At 37.3% G+C, this 20,120-nt stretch overlaps 1 protein-coding gene across 3 annotated transcripts in view; it reads right to left on the bottom strand.

Annotated features, from left to right (window-relative positions):
* Sema3a (semaphorin 3A) overlaps positions 1-20,120 on the bottom strand; it is a 350,207-nt gene that overhangs the window by 61,228 nt on the left and 268,859 nt on the right. For all 3 annotated transcript variants that reach the window (XM_050139692.1, XM_050139693.1, XM_050139691.1), the window contains one exon: positions 16,253-16,372. In XM_050139692.1, coding sequence (XP_049995649.1) covers positions 16,253-16,372 — 120 coding nt within the window. The remainder of the gene's footprint in view (positions 1-16,252; positions 16,373-20,120) is intronic.

The raw sequence follows: 20,120 nt of genomic DNA, 5'->3' as shown, positions 1-20,120 counted from the left end.
TTATTTACATAGGGCATACCACTTTCTAAGTGAATATATTTAATATCGCATTACATAAATGTAATTTGAGATATAATATCATGACACAAAAATTTTGCTATAACCTCATATTTATAATGTGTGGCTTTATTTATTTATTTATTTATTTATTTATTTATTGGTTTTTCGAGAGAGGGTTTCTCTGTGTAACAGTTCTGGCTGTCCTGGAACTCACTCTGTAGATCAGGCTGGATTCAAACTAACAGAGATCCGCCTACCTCTGCCTCCTGAGTGCTGGGATTAAATGTGTGAGCCACCACTGTCTGGCTATGTCTATAATTCATTATATTCTTTACACTAAAACCTTTCCTAGATTTTAAAAATATTGTTACTTTTTACTACCTATTTTATTACTTAAGACATATATATTATTCCTTGTCAAATTCTGAAGGCATTTGATAGAAGACAATTAATTCATATTCGTCTGGAGGAAGATATAGGCTATCATAAAATGTATGACGATGCTTTAATTCTTGGTGGAATGCCTCAGTAGTGTGGGTCTTGAATAATTATTGCTAGAAAGTCCACCCTGTCATATTTCTGGATTCTAAAACCTTAGATATCAAATATTTTATATCGTTTATCATATTTAATGATAACGATATAAAATATTTTTGTTATTTGGTTCCTTCCATTGTAACTTTTAATGTAGGATTTGAGTAGATTACACATTCTGAATTAGTAATTCTGTATAATCTCTGAAATTCTCCCTTGAACACATTCCCTAGGAGACATATATTGCTAATTAGTCCGAGGGGCATACATTTAGTTTCAATGTGTTTTTAAAGGTGAGTTTTCAGTGATTTAAAATATATACAGGTAAGATAGCTTTGGCAAGCTTTTCCTTTTTCAAAAAAAGTGTGTTATTTTACTATTTATTAAAAAAACTTACGTAACTTAATAAGTATTTCCTCTGTACTATCTTCAAAAATATCAGGACTTTGCATGTTATAATATATTAATAAATCATATGTCATTAAAATTTATATTTAAAATTACAACAAATAATATTAAGAAATCAAACTGAGGCTCCAAGTCCAGAAGCAATGGCCTCGTTCTTTACCACTCAGAAGAGGCTATTCCTCCGTCTCAAAGGTTATGCTATTTTTATTACTTTAGGCACTCTTTAAAGACTTGGGAGGAGAGGGAAATCTCAGAAGAAACCAAGTGAAAGTTAATAAACATTATCCTATAGAGGATTTCTACCGACATCAATTTCATTATTTCTCCAAGCAGACCCGACTTATAAAACATCAGCACACTTAATTGCTAAAACTTTCAACACACAGTGTGATGGCATTGCATGCAAGAGTATGAACTAGATGACAGGTTTAATCTTATAATTGCCACTGATGCGGATGAACTTCTAGTCTTTGTTCGGGGAAGATATCCCACCGGTCCGTTCCTGTTTAGATTTCTAACAGAGACATGTGTTTCCCAAACCTGATATATCATTTATTTTAAATAAATAAGAGTTCCTCTCATTATATTCTGTTGTTACAAGGAATATCACTTAACATCTTTAATACGGATTAAACATAATTTAAATTTGCTTTTTAATTGATTTATTTTTACATACATCCCTGAAAAAATGTTGAAAATGTCTGTAATTATTATTTTTGATCAATAATATATTGAATTTTATAATATTATCTCATATTAATTATAATAAATTCATAGGGAATATGACAAAAATGCAATGTAGACATTAGTTGGTTAAAGTTGATAATGAAAAATAAAATTCTCTACTTTCAAAAATAATAATTTGTAAGATATTACTGACACTAATATAAGAGGTTAGATATTAAATAAAAACAAAAGACAGAAAAAATGACATAAATACATCATTCAGATTTATACAAGTCCCTAAATACTGGGAAATGACTCCATGTTCTGATTCTTTAATGAGAGAAACTCCTAATAACCATTGGTATGTGAAAACTTGATAATAAAAGCTACCAATTAGTATATAACAGTTCTAAATCCAATAATCATGCCTAGTCTCCTATGATTATGAAGTTTTAAGGAATGAAATCCTTTAGTATATTAAGTTTCCTTCATCCCTTAATAAACACTCAGTTTAATACAACAATTGAAACTGTGCAGCTAATGAAACACTTATATACTTAGAACGTTCTCTGTGTGAACAGCTACCCGTGTTGGCTCTGGTTCACTCGTTTTGGTTGCATCTGTTGATTTTAAGTCCTAGACACAGAAAGGACTCAATTTAGTGTCGCAGTGAAGGCGCCAATTGTTGATCACGTGAGTGGGAAGGAATGACGTGTTCCACTTTCCTCCATTTCCAGCCCTTTCTTTCTATTAAGCAATATTTTGCTGCGTTACGTTTTTTTGCTCTGGCTTCCATTAGGGTTTTTTTTTTTTTATGATCAGAATTGTTTACCAGTGAAATAATATCTTCTAAAATATATAGTCATATTACCTTCAGTTTCACTGATTCTAGCTGATTCCCATATTTTCTTTAAACTTAAACCAATTTACAGTTTCTCCTCTTCTGAAGCTGTCTCTTTCTAAGAATAGTTGGACACAGTGTGTGGGTGCACCTCTCACGGTCCTGAGTTCCTTGCTCGTGCTCTCTCTCCTTCTGCTCCTGATTTGGACCTTGAGATTTCAGTCCGGTGCTCCAATGTGGGTCTCTGTCTTTGTCTCTATCGGGAACTCATCAAGGCCAGCTGGCCAGGGTCTGAAAAAGCCTGGGTAAAAACCGGTCTCGCTGAACATAGTGGACAATGAGGACTACTGAGACCCCAAGAACAATGGCAATGGGTTTTTGATACTACTGCACCTATTGGTTTTGTGGGAGCCTAGGCAGTTTGGATGCTCACCTTACTAGACCTGGATGGAGGTGGGTGGTCCTTGGACTTCCCACAGGGCAGGGAACCCTGATTGCTCTTTGGGCTGACGAGGGAGGGGGACTTGATTGGGGGAGGGGGAGGGAAAGGGGAGGGTGCGGTGGGGAAGAGACAGAAATCTTTAATAAATAAATAAAAAAAGAATAGTTGGACACGTGTGTACCTTGTGCATAGCCACATGCCCTTGCACTTTATGATGGTTAAACTTTAGTTGTGTTTCTGATGTTCACTCGAGAACCTGAAAACCAAATAATAACTGTTTCATTAGGAAGTAAATCTCCTTTACTTTATGGGCCAACCTTGTCTTTTAGGTATAAAGGCCTTTTGGAAACACATGCCTATGACCTCAGATAGGTGCTAAGTACTTCTAGGGTTCCTCACTTTCTGTGTATGTTATCCTGGAAGGCTGGGTTTCTCCTACTCAGCTTTGCTTCTTATAGCCTCAGTCCCTTGTGAGTGCACACTGCATGCAGAAAATAGAAGTCACCCAGAGTAGCAAACTGGTGCCTAAAAATATGGAGATTCACTTATAACAAATCAATTTTATAACATATATGTAACATTAAAAACAACTATGGGAAGAACCAGACATTTTAGAACAATGCAGAAAAGAATAGAGAAAGGAATTGAGGAAAATCGCCTATTCTAATAATTAAGGTGATAAAACTATTGATATTCAGCTAATCAGAAATACTGTTGAAGGGGTTCAAGAAACTGAAGATACACATTAAAAATTGATAAGCAGTAATTGAAATGGATAGGTTAATCACTGCCAAAATATCTGTTCCTAACTTCCTATTAATAATGCAATTCTTTTACCTCTAAAATATCATATTACATAGTATCGTAATTGTTTTTTACTGACAACCATATGGTCAGTTATAAAATGACAATCTCAGTAGCCTTGGGAATTAAGACATGTCCCAATAATTTCACTGTCTCTGTGGAAAAATCCTTAAGTGTGTATGAAGCCTAACATGCATTACAAATCTAGAGGTTAAATCTTCAAAAGATTTTATATCATAGTTCACTGGTATTTATTTCAACTTTTGAGAATGTACATTTTGTTTTGATGATATGTTTCTTATAGTTATTTGTATAAGAAGTAAATGTCATTAGGAAATTGCTCTGATCCATTAGGCCTTATTATTTCTGAACCTCTCTCATTCTCTTTCTTCACTCTTTTTGTTTTGTTTTGGCTTTGGTTATAGATTGTTTTTTTCAATAAAGCATTGGGATGTCCTTTAGAAACTTTTTTCAATCCAATAAAAAATGGAGTACAGACCTAAACAAAGAACTCTCAACAGAAGAATCTAAAGTGGCTGAAAGACACTTAAGGAAATGCTCAGTATCCTTAGTCATCAGAGATGTGCAAATCAAAACAACTCTGAGATTCCATCTTACACCTGTAAGAATGGCCAAGATAAAAAACACCGATGACAACTTATGCTGGAGAGGTTGTGGAGTAAAGGGAACATTTCTGCATTGCTGGTAGGAGTGAAAGCTGGTACAGCCCCTTTGGATGTTAGTGTGGTGATTTCTCGGTAAAGTATAAAACAACTTTCCTCAAGAACCAGCAATACCACTTTTGGTTATATATGCAAAGGATGCTCAAACATACCACAAGGACATGTGCTCAACTATGTTCATAGCAGCATTGTTTGTCATAGTCAGAACCTGGAAACAACCTAAATGCCCCTTGACCAAAGAATGGATAAGGAAAATGTGGTACATTTATACAATGGGGTACTACACAATGGAAAAAAATAATGACATCTTGAAATCTGTAGGCAAATGGATGGATCTAGAAAACATCATATTGAGTGAGGTAACCCAGTCCCAGGTTGACAATTATTATATCTACTCACTCATAAGTGGTTTTAAAACATAAAGCAATGAAAAACAGTTTACAAATCACAATCCCAGAAAAACCTAGACAACTGAGGACCCTAAGAAAGACCTACATAGATCTAATTTACATGGAAAGTAAAAAAAGACAAGATCTCCTGAGTATATTGAAAGCATGGGTACCATGGGAGAGGGTTGAAGGGGAGGGAGAGGCAGGAAGGGGAGCAGAGAAAAATGGAGAGCTTAATAAAATCAATAAAAGAAAAAAGAAACTATTTTTCTCTTATGCTTCCACATCCTAGAGAACATTTAACCATCCCATGTTATTGGAAGAGTACTGACTAACCAGTTTCTATCACTATGTTAAAAGTTATCTCAGTGATAGATAGCCTGCATACCAATCATTTGGCCTTGGGTTCAATCCCAACACCAGAAGAAAAAAAAATATCAGAAGAACATTTCTTTTGTTGTCAGTATCAAAATATCCTTTAGTAAGTGAACTTAATAACACTTTAAATGTAGAATATTATTTTAAGAAAAAAATGACTTTGCAACTTATGTCTCATTTTTAGACAGGGCCAATAAACAAATGGAGCAGCAGGAAATTTTATATAAAACCCAGATGATAAAATCACTAACAAGGACCACTGCGGTCTAAATCTGCCATTCTTCCATGACATGGCTTATTTGCCTTTTGATCTTCCTGATGAGCATCACTACAAATGATGAAAATGTACTATATAGAATACAGCAAACTGACATTGCACTATATAAAATACAGCATTCTGACAACGCAGTACACAGAATACAGCATCCTGACAGTGTTCTACACAGAACACAGCATCCTGACTGTCCTACACAGAATACAGCATCCTGACAGTGTCCTACACAGAATACAGCATCCTGACAACGCAGTACACAGAATACAGCATCCTGACAGTGTTCTACACAGAATACAGCATCCTGACTGTCCTACACAGAATACAGCATCCTGACAGTGTCCTATACAGAATACAGTATCCTGACAACGCAGTACACAGAATACAGCATCCTGACAGTGTCCTACACAGAATATAGCATCCTGACAGCGTCCTATACAGAATACAGCATCCTCACAATGTTTCCTATGTTTCTTTTGCTGTATCCCTTACCCTAGATTGTGCAATGCCGTACACATGGGCATTACTATCACCTAAACAAGGAAGGAAATAAAAGCTGGCACTACTATTGAAATAAGTAGTAAAATTTCAGTGTTTACGAGTTCTGGTTGTGTAATTGTCTGAGGCTCTCGCGAGACAATTATACTATATTTTTAATTATTTACATACCCATTGCTTTATCAATGTGGCCTTTATTCACCTTTACACAAACTCTGAAAGGTGTGATATTATATTTTACCTTGATTCTTTAAAGGGAAATAAAGAGGAATAAAACAACAGGAAGACCGTACAGTAGACTTCTCTTGACAGATAGCACTATTTTGCTCGTATATTGATTTTTCCCCAGATAAAATATTTGATATCGTGACAGCAAAAACATAATAGTAACTGATCAAATTATAATGTAATTGATCAATTATGTTGTTGATCCATCCTAACCTTGTAAAATATTCAATAATGGGAATTGTTATTGTAATTAGATTTTCCTTTAATTTAGTCAAGGTAAGGTTTTGTGATAATCAGCCTGTTTTATTTTCTGTCTTCAGAATTCATATATTCATGCACACACAGACACATCCACACCAATATACCCCTCCACACACACACACACACACATACAGAGAGAGAGAGAGAGAGAGAGAGAGAGAGAGAGAGAGAGAGAGAGAGAGAGAGAGAGAATAGAACTAGCTAAGAAGACCAGGCAGGCTCCTAACTCAGAATCAAGAGTTCTACATGCCTCTACCTCCTAAGGTGTTAAAATTAAGGACTTGGGCCAACAATCCCTTTGTCTATTCATTGTTGTGTGTTGTGTGTTCTGTCTTTTAGCAGATAGGTATAACGTGTTCATTTTTTTTCTTACTATGGTTTCTCTAACTCCATGGAAGTTTGACTTCAGTTTGATATCAGGCTTGGAACTGCTTAACTTTTGGACAAATGACACAAATGTTCACTGATGTCCAAATGGGTCATAGAACAGCACACAAGCTGAAAACCAAACTGCATGATTTATATAGCATTATATGGTAAGCTAAAGAGGCTGTGTGCAACCCAAGGGAAAACTTAACTGCATAATTTCAATAGCATTATATGGTAAGCTAAAGAGGCTGTGTGTAACCCAAGAGAAAACTTAACTTGCTGTCACTAATTCTGTACACATTCTTGTCAGAATTTTATGAATATAGAAAAGGGGCAGCTCTCTTTGATGTGGAAGCCCTAGAATCCTTTATAATTAGTCATTAAAAGAACAAAAAAGTGTGTTTGGCTTACATGAATGTAGACAAATTTATACACATATTGAAGAGGCACAGTTTTGATGGATCCCTTATGTTGTCAGCCTACACTAAACCCCCAAACAGTTATGATTTAACAAATCATCATGCTAAATAATGAAGACTATGCTTCTAATGAAGAACACTATGCTCTTTTAATTTATTAAATTACTCTATGAAGCTATAATTCATATTCAGAGGGATATCTTTGTTTTTAATACATTGTAAATAATCATAATATCAAACGTATGCAATTTCAAATGCAACACATATGTCTGATACAAAAGCTCCATGGGATAATCAGTGTATTGCTTACAAGTTGGGAGGAAAAAGGCTTGTCTAATTCATTTACTCAGATGGCTGCTTCCACATTATATGTTGAACTGTCCCTTGTAAGAACACCTAACATACACAAACATTCCTTAGCAGTCTTGGCAAGAAAGCAACATCAAGGTCTTTTCCTTGGGAGGTAAAGAGTGGTCAGTTGATCTTCATCAGAATGTGCAGGCGTCATTAAAATAAATCTTACAGACTCAGCCTGAGGAAGTGGTTTAAGTCACTTCCCCTGTTTTCCTTGAAACATGCAGGTCACGGCGAAGCCTGAACACATTTGACATGGCTTGTGGTATGCAGATATTTTTTAGTCCACAAAATGTTCCCAAGTTTTCCCAAACCAACTAACATCAACTGAATTTTGTTGCTTTTATTTGTGTTTGGTGACCATAGTCACTTTTTCAAATGCATTATGTAAATTAACTCTTCCACAACATCAATGTTATAGAAATGAGGGACCTTCGTGTTGCTTGTTTTAAAGAGGAAGGGGCATTTGAGCATAGTTTATGCCTAACTTGCTCATCTATGGCACAAATAAAACGGCATCTTGAGAAGCTCCTGGTATCTTACCAACACTCCAAGGCTTCTGGCTGGCTCTCTTCTTGTGGAAAAATTTAAAAGCTAAGCTATGTGGAAGCAGAAAAGATGGTTTTCCTAGAGTTATCAGGCCATCACTGTCTTCTCATACTAGACTATATTAAAACACTAATGGGGCAGTTAAGTAGTGAGCATTGCACACACTAGAATTAAAATTAAGAGCAAAATTTCTTAAGTTTATCCTCTGTTATTTTTTTTTAAAGAATTACCTGATAATGTTGTCAAATACACTATGATTTTATTGTTTATTTTTAGGGCAAAGTATTCACTGCTCTCTAACATATTAATTGCTTCATATAGCAAAAGTAGTTATCAAATAAAACAAAATGGCTGGAGAGATCTGGAAAAGCAATGATATCTGAGACTGTCTTTGGTTCTGAAGGGTGCAGAGACTATCAGCAGTAGTGAGTTACTGCAGCATTTCCGTGAACCACATTCTTCTCTGGGTACCCACATAGACTATTTTACCTAGAAAACAACATGGAATATTGCTAAACCTTATATATAGAGATAATATTATATCTCTATTATTACGTACATAGAAGACAGAGTGAATTCTTCCCATATTCCTGTAGGGAATTAGTGGAGCTCTGACGTATACTGGTATAGTTTGCTGCAGGCTCATGAGGCAGCTTCATTAAAAAGATCTCTATTTCATGCACCTAGAGCTATGCAGCTGGATGGTAGGCCCTGTGGTAAATCCAAGCATGCCATTAAGTGCTCCCAGGAATCACAGTGGAGTGTTTAAAACCCACCGGGAGAGTGGTAAGGTTAAAAATAAAAATCAACCAAAAATAGCAAAGTTGACTACCACCAACTCTATTTAAATTGGTTATGGTAATGTTTGATGATAAAGAGGCCCTAGAATTACATGAGAGAGGACCTGGCAGACAGGAAACCTAGATTTGTTTTTAAATTAAGATGTAACTTTTTAAATAGGAAAGCATTAAAATAGCTATCAGATAGAATGGTATTTAGAAAGATAGCTATAATTCCTCTTAGGAGGAAGAAGTTACATATGGTTTAAAATGTTAGGGAAATTATAAAGAAAAGATATAATACATTTTGATTAAAATAAAATTTAATTATCAGGTATTTTATTTAGAACATTTGCCTATAAGATTTTCATGCCTATAATATTTGTGGGCATAGTTGTCCAGACTAAAGTGAATAAAGATAAATGCATAATATATATCTTTTGAGTTAATATTTATTTGACTTATTTCTTTGATTAAATTTTATAAGACACCTATAGGTTATACGTCAAATAATAGTAGGGTAAGTACATCTTTTATCAACCTTGAAAAGCAGGTTCTTTTATAGCTTTTTTCATTGAAATATCATCGGGTCACCTGGATTCTCATAAATACTTTCTACTTTGAAACTTTTGAACTCTTAAGTCATTTGTGTAAAGCCTACACACAATATTCAGCCATGTTGTAAAGTTATTCCTCGTACACACGATGATTAGAGTGTAAATATTAACTGTTTCTTATGAAACGGGCCACGCCATAAAGATTCAATGGCATCGATTCCCCTGCTTCAGCTTTCTCCGGCTAAGATCCGCTAATCCCCCAGGCTCATCATACTTAACCTCTGCCGAGCCTTCTCAGAAGGGAATTTGTTTCACCTCATTCATGGCTTCAATAGCCGAGCAAGCCACACGCAAGTGTGCACTGGTCTTTTACCCTCCGCACACTAATCTGATTGTTTTTCCACTCTACAAAGCCCGGGTCAACAATCAGGCTGCCGCCAGAAACTAATCAATTTGCAAGCGGGCTTCTGTCCTCACAGAGGGAAAGCTTTCAGAGCCATGTCAGGGAGGCCAAGCGCGCCATGGTTACAGGCATTGTCATGGCGTCTCCCTCTCTGGGTAAAGCTCTTGCTGTTGCCTCTGCACAGAGGACCCAGATTACAGAGTCAGCAGTAAATCCCTATTGAGGCTCACCAGGCTCCGAATGCGGTGAAGAGGAAGAGGAAATTGGGACAGACAGGAGCAGTATTCATCAAACTGAGGCTAAATCAAGAGGGAGAGAAATGGGGGGGGGGGGGGTGAGCGAGAAAAGAAAATGGGCTTCCAAGAATTTTCTAAGCTATTACCTCATCTTGTTTCAAGCAATTTTAATTAAAAATCTCAGTATATTCCGTAAACATAACACTGCTTACCTTTTCTGTTCTTATTATTCTATTAGCATGTCAAGAAGTGATTCAAAACTCAACATTACGTCAAATTTGAGAACAGTAATTTTTAGAGCATCATTCAAAATATTAAAATGGCATATTTTTAATGTTTTATTTGGGTAAGTTTTATAAAGAAAATCCATTTTCTAGCATACTCATGATAATGTGTTAAGTTTTATTGCAAATAACTCTTCACCCTTATTGATTTATTCAAACACAATTGCTTCAAAGTAACACATTTCTTATACTAATGTAGTTTGGGTGATGGGAGCTGGGTGATGTTGCTATTTGGTAGGTTTTAGTTCTTTAAGAGAAAAGCATGTTCAGGGATTTTGGTGAATTTATCATCCTTTAAATACTAGAACAATTCTATAGTGCATAGTTATTTATTAAACAGATTACATTATTGTGAAATATCTATTATTTATTAGATACATTTTCTGGTAATCAATTCTTCAGACTATGCAATAGGTGATTATGAGGCACAAATATTACTAATTATTTAAGTTTAATAATAATGGATGAAAATGCGTCATTTTTCTTTCTGATATTGCACACTCTCACCCCAACAATGCCAACTAAGTTTATGACGGCAATTCTCTGCAGATGTAAATCAGAAGCTAAAAGGACTGGAATCTTTGTACTAATTCATGCCAATTTCAGTTGTTTAAAAGACTTTAAGAAGACTTTGCTGTCTCTGTAATACTTGGTTTATGGTTTGATTTTTGTTTTTTTGAGGCAGGGTTTCTCCTTAGCTTTGGAACCTATTCTGGAACTAGCTCTTGTAGATTAGATTGACGTCGAACTCACAGAGATCCACCTGCCTCTGCCTCCTGAGTGCCAGGATTAAAGGCATACACCACCATTACCAAGCTGTCTTTGTAATACTTTTAAGTAAATTTTTAAATTAAATTATTTTCCCCTTTCTCTTTATTCCCAACCCTTTCCAGGTATCCAGTCATATATATATATATATATATCACCAATTATAAATGTATGTGGATATTTCTAAATATAAAAATACTATCTGCTCAGTTGGAGTAATAACAATGTTATTTGTTTGTATGCATTTAGGACTAGCTCATACCCCAAACTGAGTCCGAGGAACAGGATGTCTCTATGAGATTGCATCTTCTAAACATGTCAGGGAAGCTACATCCATAAACGCTCAACAACATGAGTGCCTAAACAATACCTCCACAAGCCCTACACCAACAGGCATGCAGTCATAAAAGAGGAAGCTCCCACAGCTAGACAAAGAATTAAGGTAATATTCCTCAGGGAAGTGTCCTCAAATTGGTTGTCTGTTTTGCTTTGTTTGTTTGTTTTTGGATTTTGTTTGGTTTTGTTTGTTTGTTTTAACTACATGAATGCTCAGCTTCTGGAAGTGGTCCTGATACAGAGGCTTTCCTCCAAGGGTCAGAGAAATATACTCGTTTACTCAAGTCACTGAAATAACGCAAAATGAAATCATGAAAAATTCCGAGATTATATAAAATAGGTTCTTCACTTCTTTACTTATTAAAGAACAATGCCATTGGACCTCTGACATGGTTTATGTCTTTAACCATGTTAGAATTAAAACTGTTTATTAAAAGTGTTTCACAGGCGATTCAAGACTGGGTCTCTGGTTCCAATATTAATCTGTGCTCTTGTCGTTTTATTTGAAGTCATGTTTCTTGGTTTTATTTTTTTCTAAGAATGCATCCTGTGGAGAAACTCGAATCTTTCGAGAATGTGCAATATCCTAGAACATGACCACAGAGGAAGTTGTGCTGATTCCAATGAGGGCAGGCCATCCTGGAATGGCTCGGAGAGGAAGTCAATGATGACTTGCATACCATTTCAATTACAGAGAAAGAAAAAAGGGAGAAGGAAAACAAGCGGGCCAGTTTATCCACAGGCACGATCCTTTTAGGAAATTCCACTAAAAGAAAACAGGTCTTCCAGCAATGAATGGGAAAGCCTCACACTCTGGGCATGTAATTAGGTCTGTTTGTGTTCACCAGGCCTCGGATCTCTCAAGGATCCGTGTGGTTTCATTGTACCCAAGCCAGGACCAGCTTGCCCTTTAACCCTCACTCCAATGTAACCATTGACAGAGAGAGCCCTACACATTCCCGGGCATTCCCTGGCCAAAGCAACACGCTACAGGACAGAGCAGGCTAACGTGTAAACACCTGGGAAGGTTCAGCATCGCCGTGCTTTTTATGGAGGCTATCTGACTTGTTTTAAATAGTAATTATAGGAAGTCGTCCGTATTATCTTTCCATCACAGATAAAAGGTCAGAGTCTAAGAGAAATGTCATTTTGAAGCTGGTGGATTTTCCTTGAAATTACGCAGCATTCCACTCTTAGTCAAGAACACGAAAAATGTGTAAAGCAGTCTTCATCAAACAAAAATAATAATAAATTTGAGCTAGTCATCCATCTATTTGAATGAGTGGCTAAAGGGTACAGTAACTAGATAGCCCACCAAATGCTAAGGAAGGATTACCCTAAGAGCAGCAGAGATTTGTTTTCTAACCACAAATATACACAGAAAAAGTTAACTTGATTTCCAAATTACTAGAAGCTGAAACTGGAATTGAAGTTTAAAACTGTACCCTATTGAGGGAGTTTAAGAAGCACAAGGGGAAAGCGTGACTTTTAGAACATGTTAAACTCATGTTGCACGTATCTGACATGAGAAATTATTTAAATCACCAGGAAACTTAAATTAGGGTTTGTCCTAAAGCATGAGGACAGCTATCATAAACTAATTTGTAAAAACATACATAGATTTCAAATATTGTGTTTTTTTATGATTTCTTGCAATTCTTTCTTGTTCAAACTGGACTAAAAACTTTATTGGCACTATTATAAAGGTGTGTTGGTTTTTAAAAGAAGCGTTAAAGTAGGGAGGCTATATTTACAAAGTCAGGGTAATTCAAGATAGAATTCTACAGAACTGCATTTGTGTTTTTTTTTTTCAGCATGAGCAAACATTAAAAACCACATAAAAGTGATTCATTTGCTCATCCAAAAGAAATGGATTAATTGGGGAAATGCATGAAGGCATGAACCCAAATTAATTCAATAGCCCTGAAGACCCCTGACAAATGTCATACCAGGCAGTACATTATATCTGGCAATAATGTTGATTCTGTGGTCTATGCCGATGCCCCAAAACACACTCATTTTTTTTTGCAGGAATATGTCAACATTTTGTTTCCATTTTTTCCTAAAATAGTATCTGATTTCTCAAAGCCTGGGTTTCGCAGTCCTCTGGCCCTGTCTGGAAGACACCAGTATCTCCACACTCTGAGCAATGTGGTTTCTGCACCCTGTCAGATGGAACCTTTCTGTTAATTCGGGAAAAAAAATCAGTTCTCACATTTAGTGCCGAGAGACTGATAACTGAATTCTCAAATGAGCCACACATTTTCAGGGCTGAAGAATAGAGTTGCGGACAATGATCTGCTTTCCCACAGTGAGAATTCTTCAGCGCCAGCTGTCAACATGTGTGTGTGTGCAGCATAAAAGTGGCTTTGGCTTGATGACTTTTTCCTTAAGGCCATGAAAATGAAACGAATACTATACTCTCCTTTGTCCATCTTCTAATCTGATTTGCTTTCTCATGGACAGCGAGAGCCTGTACGACTGCTCGAGTTCTTGGTAGATCAAAGGCGCTTTGTTCCTGAATAAAAAACAAACATTTTCTCTCCCACACAAATATTTCCATTGGGGAACAGACTAGATAGTGATGTTAAACAGGGGTTTCCCTACTAACTTTGCACCCCCCACAAACCACGCTAGCTTTAGTAACTGGTGGTGGATAATTTACAGTTCTCTCCCCAGCTCTCTCTTGAGTTTTAAGCACGCCCTTTTCATCAAGGCCTCATCATCTCCTCTGTTCCTCACTGGGACTTCCAACTCCTCGGAGTATGTAGCCATCACATATTTCCTGTGCTGCTAACAGGGTAAAAAAATTGACTGTATGCCTGATACCCATTTATTACTACGAAGTCACACTCGGTCATGAATGATCTTCATCATTTTCTGTATGTAAAACAACAATCAGCACCTGAAGCCTAATTTAAAGAAGTTAGCGAGAGCAAGAAGTAAGGGACACAGAGAAGTGATTGCTTTGAGAACACATATTAGGGAATCCTGCAGGGCTAGTTCAACGGAGCTAGGTGAGAAGCAGGGAAAATCAGGAGTGCCCTTCGAAGAGGGTCATGGAGTAGACTGTTGGAGTTAAGTTGAAATCAGTAAACAGTGGTGAAAATTTTGAAGGTTAAGAGTCCCAGACAGACAATGAACTTGAGCATACATAAAAGAAGCAGCTTGCATGGGACAATGGATCCAAGTTTCAAGTCATGGGAAGACATCTTTGCAAAAGGAAATAGGAGTGCTGGATAGCTGGCTCAGGGTAAAGGGGATTTCTGGGGTTGCTGCTAAGTGCGATGGCCTGGGTTTGGTTCTCAGCTCTTACAAGGTGGAAGAAGAAAACCTTTCAGTAGTTTCCTGACTCCACAGAGCACATGCTGGGCATGTGCACACTCACACATATATGTACCACCCCCCCACACACAATACAATAAATGGCAAAGAAAAATGACACTAAAAGATACTAGCAATAAAATAACCAACAAAAAGTAGCAATTAAATTAAGAAATAATGGCAGGAAGACTACGTGAGACAGGTTCTGTGCCTTTGTTCCTAGCCACGAGAGAGACTAGTCCAATAGAAGCCTTGCCACAGAAGGAAAGAGATGCAGACTTGGGTGGTGAGAGGCCTGTCTTATGTTCTGAGTGACCGCTCTAAAGCAAGGTGCTGATAAAACAAAATTCTCATAAAGATCCCTCACTCCCCTGAAGTTTCACTGAGAGCCAGAGGCAGGTGTCATTTTTTTTTTAACAGACAAATGGATATAGAGGCCACACAGTAGCTTTGCTAGTTCTTCCCAGCAAAGGTGGAGCAGACTTTCAGAGTCAGACAGTCTGGCATCCTGCAGGAAGTCCACCCTAAACTTACACTCCTTAAGGAAGCCTGCGGAACAACGCACAACTCCAAATAGGGGACATTAGGAACGGGCAACGTTAGTTCATGTGACCGAGAAAGCAGAAATACAAACTTTAAATTACATCATAGAAGCTACTCTCATAATATCATAAAGATCATTATAAATAAATACTCGATTATTGTGTGTAAGTCAATAAGAAAGAAAATAATCATCAAAGTTGACAGGCAGACATATAATGATGAATTCATAATCTAAACGACAATCTCTTTGCTTATTTAAAAGCTTGTGCATTCTGCACATTTTATGTAATGCTAACGTGATTTAAACACTAAGAAGTGAGAACAAATTACAAAAAGCATCTACGTCTCAAGCAGTTAGACCAGTGCTTGACTTAGGGAAAACTGAGATTTCCTTATACAAAACTGTACAGGGTTTGGTGTATGTAGGTAGGTCTTCATTTCCTTGTCTATAAAATGAAGTAGTGGTTGTTTTTTGTTTGCTTGATTGCATGAGAGCAGTAAGGGTCAGGTGAAAGCCCTTAAATATAATGCACTTGGCAGGGAAAGCACTTTTGACGTCAAGGCTTGGAATGATGCTCTCAAAGCAATGAGCAGAGAGAGATACGGAGGAAAAGAGCTACTGCACTGAGATTTGTTGTGCTGGCCCCGGAAGACGGTATCTTTTCCATTGCCTCCCTTCCGCGCTTTCAGCCCAGACCCTTTCTTTCCACAGCTGACTCCTGAGAACCTTCACACTTGGCACAGAGCAAATATTTCCTCAGTTTTTAATCTTCTCTTCTGTTTTCCCAATTTTCTCACACCCACGGTGGTGAGGTCATCGCCGTTATCCTAACAGCCTCCTGAATCTAGAGTAGCTGTCTGTCCTGCAAAAGGAAACCTTCGCAGTGACAATAGGGTCATGTTCCACGCCTGTGCACATCCAACCTACCATTGAGCCAGCGGGAGTCATGCTGTTCCGTCCTGATCGGGTGGTGGTGCCCCAGCGTCCGGAAGATGGCGAAGTCTCGGCCCATGAAGTCGGCGGCCGTTCCAGAGTATAGCTCCCCGTCTGCATTGGCACAGAAGGAAACCAAGCGTGTGTTATTTAACTGAGGCAGAGCAAGAAAAGCAAAACAGCAACCATGTCATTTTCATGTTACCAACAAATGCTTCTTCCATCAATATGCAAAGCTGTCTGTATTTCATCCCCGAGTTCTGAAAGGAGGGTCCTAGCAACGGGTCAGTGAGAAGTTAGAAAATCAGAATAAAGCCTGATTCAGAGAATTCAGCTAAACCTGAAATTTTTACTATTTTCCTCATTGATGAAATTTTTTAAAAAATGGAAGAGTAAAACCTTTATTTATCACATAGTTTTATATGGGTAACCCTTTATTGTTTAATGGCTCCTTTTTTTTTTTTTCGAGACAGGGTTTCTCTGTGGTTTTGGGGCCTGTCCTGGAACTAGCTCTTGTAGACCAGGCTGGTCTTGAACTCACAGAGACCCTCCTGCCTCTGCCTCCTGAGTGCTGGGATTAAAGGCGTGCGCCACCACCGCCCTCCCTTTATTGTTTAAATAACCTTATTTTTAACTTGTTTTAGGGATACTTAAATGTTTGATGAACTATTTTCCAATAGGTTCTGATGAATGAGATGGTATTATAAGAAACAATATTTTCCTTGAAATTTTTCTTCCTTTTTTTACTTTAATTTTTACATGTACATTGGCTTGCGGTTTGCCTGTGTGGGGGTACACTCTTGTTGAAGTGTGTGAAGGCCTGGAGTTGACCTTAGACGGTGTTACCATGGCTCTCTACTCTGCCCTTCCTGAGGCAGGATCTTGCTGACCCTGGAGTTAACCAATGTCAGCGAGTTTAGCTAGCTCGCTCTCTGGAGTTATCCTGACTCTGCCCATTATGGGCAGCCATTCCCAGCAGCCTTGCAACCTCAACACTTTTTTTTTATGTCGTTTCTGGGAAAACCAAATCTGGGGTCACAGTGGTCCTGTCATTACTTTATCTACTTAGCCATATCATACTCTTGCTTTTTAGTTTTTAGAATTCCGGTATGGAAGATATTTCAGACTGGTATAAGGTATCAGAAAGTCTGACAGCAGGCCTTCAACAAAACTAATTTTGAAGCGTAAGCAAGTTCAGAAGCCCCGGGTTGAACCGTCTGAGTTCTCGATTCCATTGTTCTTGGTGTTTTGCTCCTGAAAGTGTATGAACCCTCAGCCCCAGTTTAGTAACGGAAGCATCGTTATTAGGATGTAAAAAGAAAAGAGCAGAGATGGGAATGGAGGACAAGAAAGAGAAGTTACACCAGCTGAATGTTATCTTGCGCTTGTCAGGCAGTCTGCCTTAACTCTTTCTAATGATCTCTTTCAGTTCTGCCAACATACTCTAGGGAAAAGAATGTCGCCCCTGTTTTACATTCAGGAAGGCCAAGGGTGATGGGCTTAATAGTTAGGGTAGCCTGGGTGAAGGTTCACATCCAAGCCTGTTTAATTCTAAGGCTATTAAGCTAAGGCATGCCTTTCAATTAAATGAAGTTTGCAAAATGTATGTCTTATGTCATTGAGACAGAGAGCACCTCAAATTCTTTCTTCTAGATAACATATAAGCACTAAATTGCTTAGAGTTAACTGGTTTATTTACAAAGCAAAACAATTCAAGAGATGAGATACACTTCTACAAACAACACAGAATTTTAAAACATTTTTTGATTATTAGATTCTCATAATCTTTAACTTCAAAATAGTCATCAAGCAAAGAGAGCTTAGAAAAACAAGTTAAATATGTGTATAGCTCTCATTCCCCTCCGCTACTATACTGCAATATGTAGAAATGTAGAATTGTCTGTCAGTCTTCTGGTATAAATGCTTTTGGCTTATTTCATTAATATCATCACTTACATGTCATCCTTTCGTTATGTATGCAGTTTTCACAGAAACCTTGCATAAACTAGATATTCTCTAACCCAAATCAACCATTCCACTGGAACTTTGCCGTCTTGAAGTTTCGTGTTTGGTTGATTGGTTTTGTTTTGTTGAGACAGGGTCTTACTATGAAACCCTGACTGGCCTAGAACTCTTTCTGTGAACCAGGCTGGCCTTGAACTCACAGGTCTATCTTCTCTTGACTCCAGATTGCTAGAATTCACAGTGTGTGCCACCATGTTTAGTTTTCTGAAGAGTTTCTTGGACTTTGAGGAGTCCCTAGACATTGGATACTAGGCAGAGAAAAAAAATCACTTTAAAACTGCCTATCCTTTTTATAAGTGAACTTAAAATTATTTGCTTTAGATTGCAGTGACTCTAGATGAACAAATTATTTACCTAGACAGTAATTTATTACAAGTTTCCAATTAGATAGTGCTATTAAGACTACTCACAGGTCATCCTAAACATGGTATTGCTGGGACTCCAAAGTATTTTGTTCCTTCTTTACCTAAGGAAATACTAAATGCAAGTATAACCTATGATACTGTAACATTTTGCCCGACAGAAATTCAGCATTACTTTGAAGAAAATACTCATTTATTTTAAAGGCTTTTGGAATATTTACGGGCTTATTGATAGCTTATAATTTATCTATATTTAAGCATTTTCACAAAACTAATACCTTCAACTTTAACAAGGCGGTGCTAAATACATATCACATATTTCTTTTGGTCAGTAAGACCAAGAGGATGATGGTTAGACTTGTGCATGACAGGTTGGAGGGATGGCTCAGCGATTAAATGCAGGCTCACAACCAGAACACCCAAGTTACATGTGAAAACCAAGTCAGGCGAAACTGAAACTACAGATGACCTGAACAGCTTACTGTCCGCAAATCACACCCAACAAAGCCTACATCGTATACAGTAAAGAATATAAAGCCGTGGTCATTCGATTGGCCAGCTTGCTCTTAAGAGGAAATGGAATACAGAATTACTGCTTCTGTTACAAAATGACTCCGAAGAGAATTGAGAAGCCCGTAACAACCAACATCTCTGTCTCTGGGAAGGTATTTGCTTCTCTTACATGTTATCTGGGGTATATTATTTTTCTTGTTCACTGTCATGCAAGGATGAAAGAACTCAGCATCAGAGAAAGATTCCCGAGCAGAGAGTTATTTTCTTTCTATTTGCACAACAGATGGGAAGATGATTTGGACCAAGCAGAAGAGCTCAATGTTTACTGAGAAGATAATTAAATTTAGAAATTGACTTTTGAACAAACGGGAGGTGGAGGTTTAGGTATCAGTTGTCATGGGAAATCACCTTTCACCCAAATATTACTTTTTGCAGAAGGTGGTGTTAGTTTTTCTGAGACGGATTATATCGGGTACTTATGAGGCATTTCAGGGCAAGATCTCTTCTTGTCTTTGCTAATTGTCAGTAGCTGTTTTTTTGCTTTTAGCCTTAGACACAATTCCCTTCTTATATTTCTATGGAAATTCTTAGCAAGGGTGATGGTTACATAGAAAATATAACAAGACATTGTTCTTATTTTGGCTGATGGTCTAGTTGGCAAAATGGCCATCTCTTACCTCTTTGGTTGTTGTTGTTAAGCAGAAATATAGCGACAACCCCCATCTGTGCCAGTTAAAACATTTGAACACTTCCGGGAAGTACTAAAGTGTGTCAAGGTTTTGTCTTTCTAAAGTTATCCACGTGTTTTTGACTTTACATAATGTGCAATAGCTTGAAGGGCTTATTTTGGGGAACAAGTAAGTGTAACAGTGACAGCAAAATTCGACTAATTGTATTTTTTTTCTCATTTTTAGGCTACTTTTAAGGTCATCAAATAAATACTAATTCGTGAGCATAATGTT

Source organism: Alexandromys fortis, unplaced genomic scaffold, assembly GCF_014885135.2.
Source record: "Alexandromys fortis isolate MF-2015 unplaced genomic scaffold, M_Fortis_MF-2015_v1.1 scaffold_38, whole genome shotgun sequence".
Taxonomy (NCBI): Eukaryota; Metazoa; Chordata; class Mammalia; order Rodentia; family Cricetidae; genus Alexandromys; species Alexandromys fortis.
This window is presented reverse-complemented; position numbering and strand designations above follow the sequence as displayed.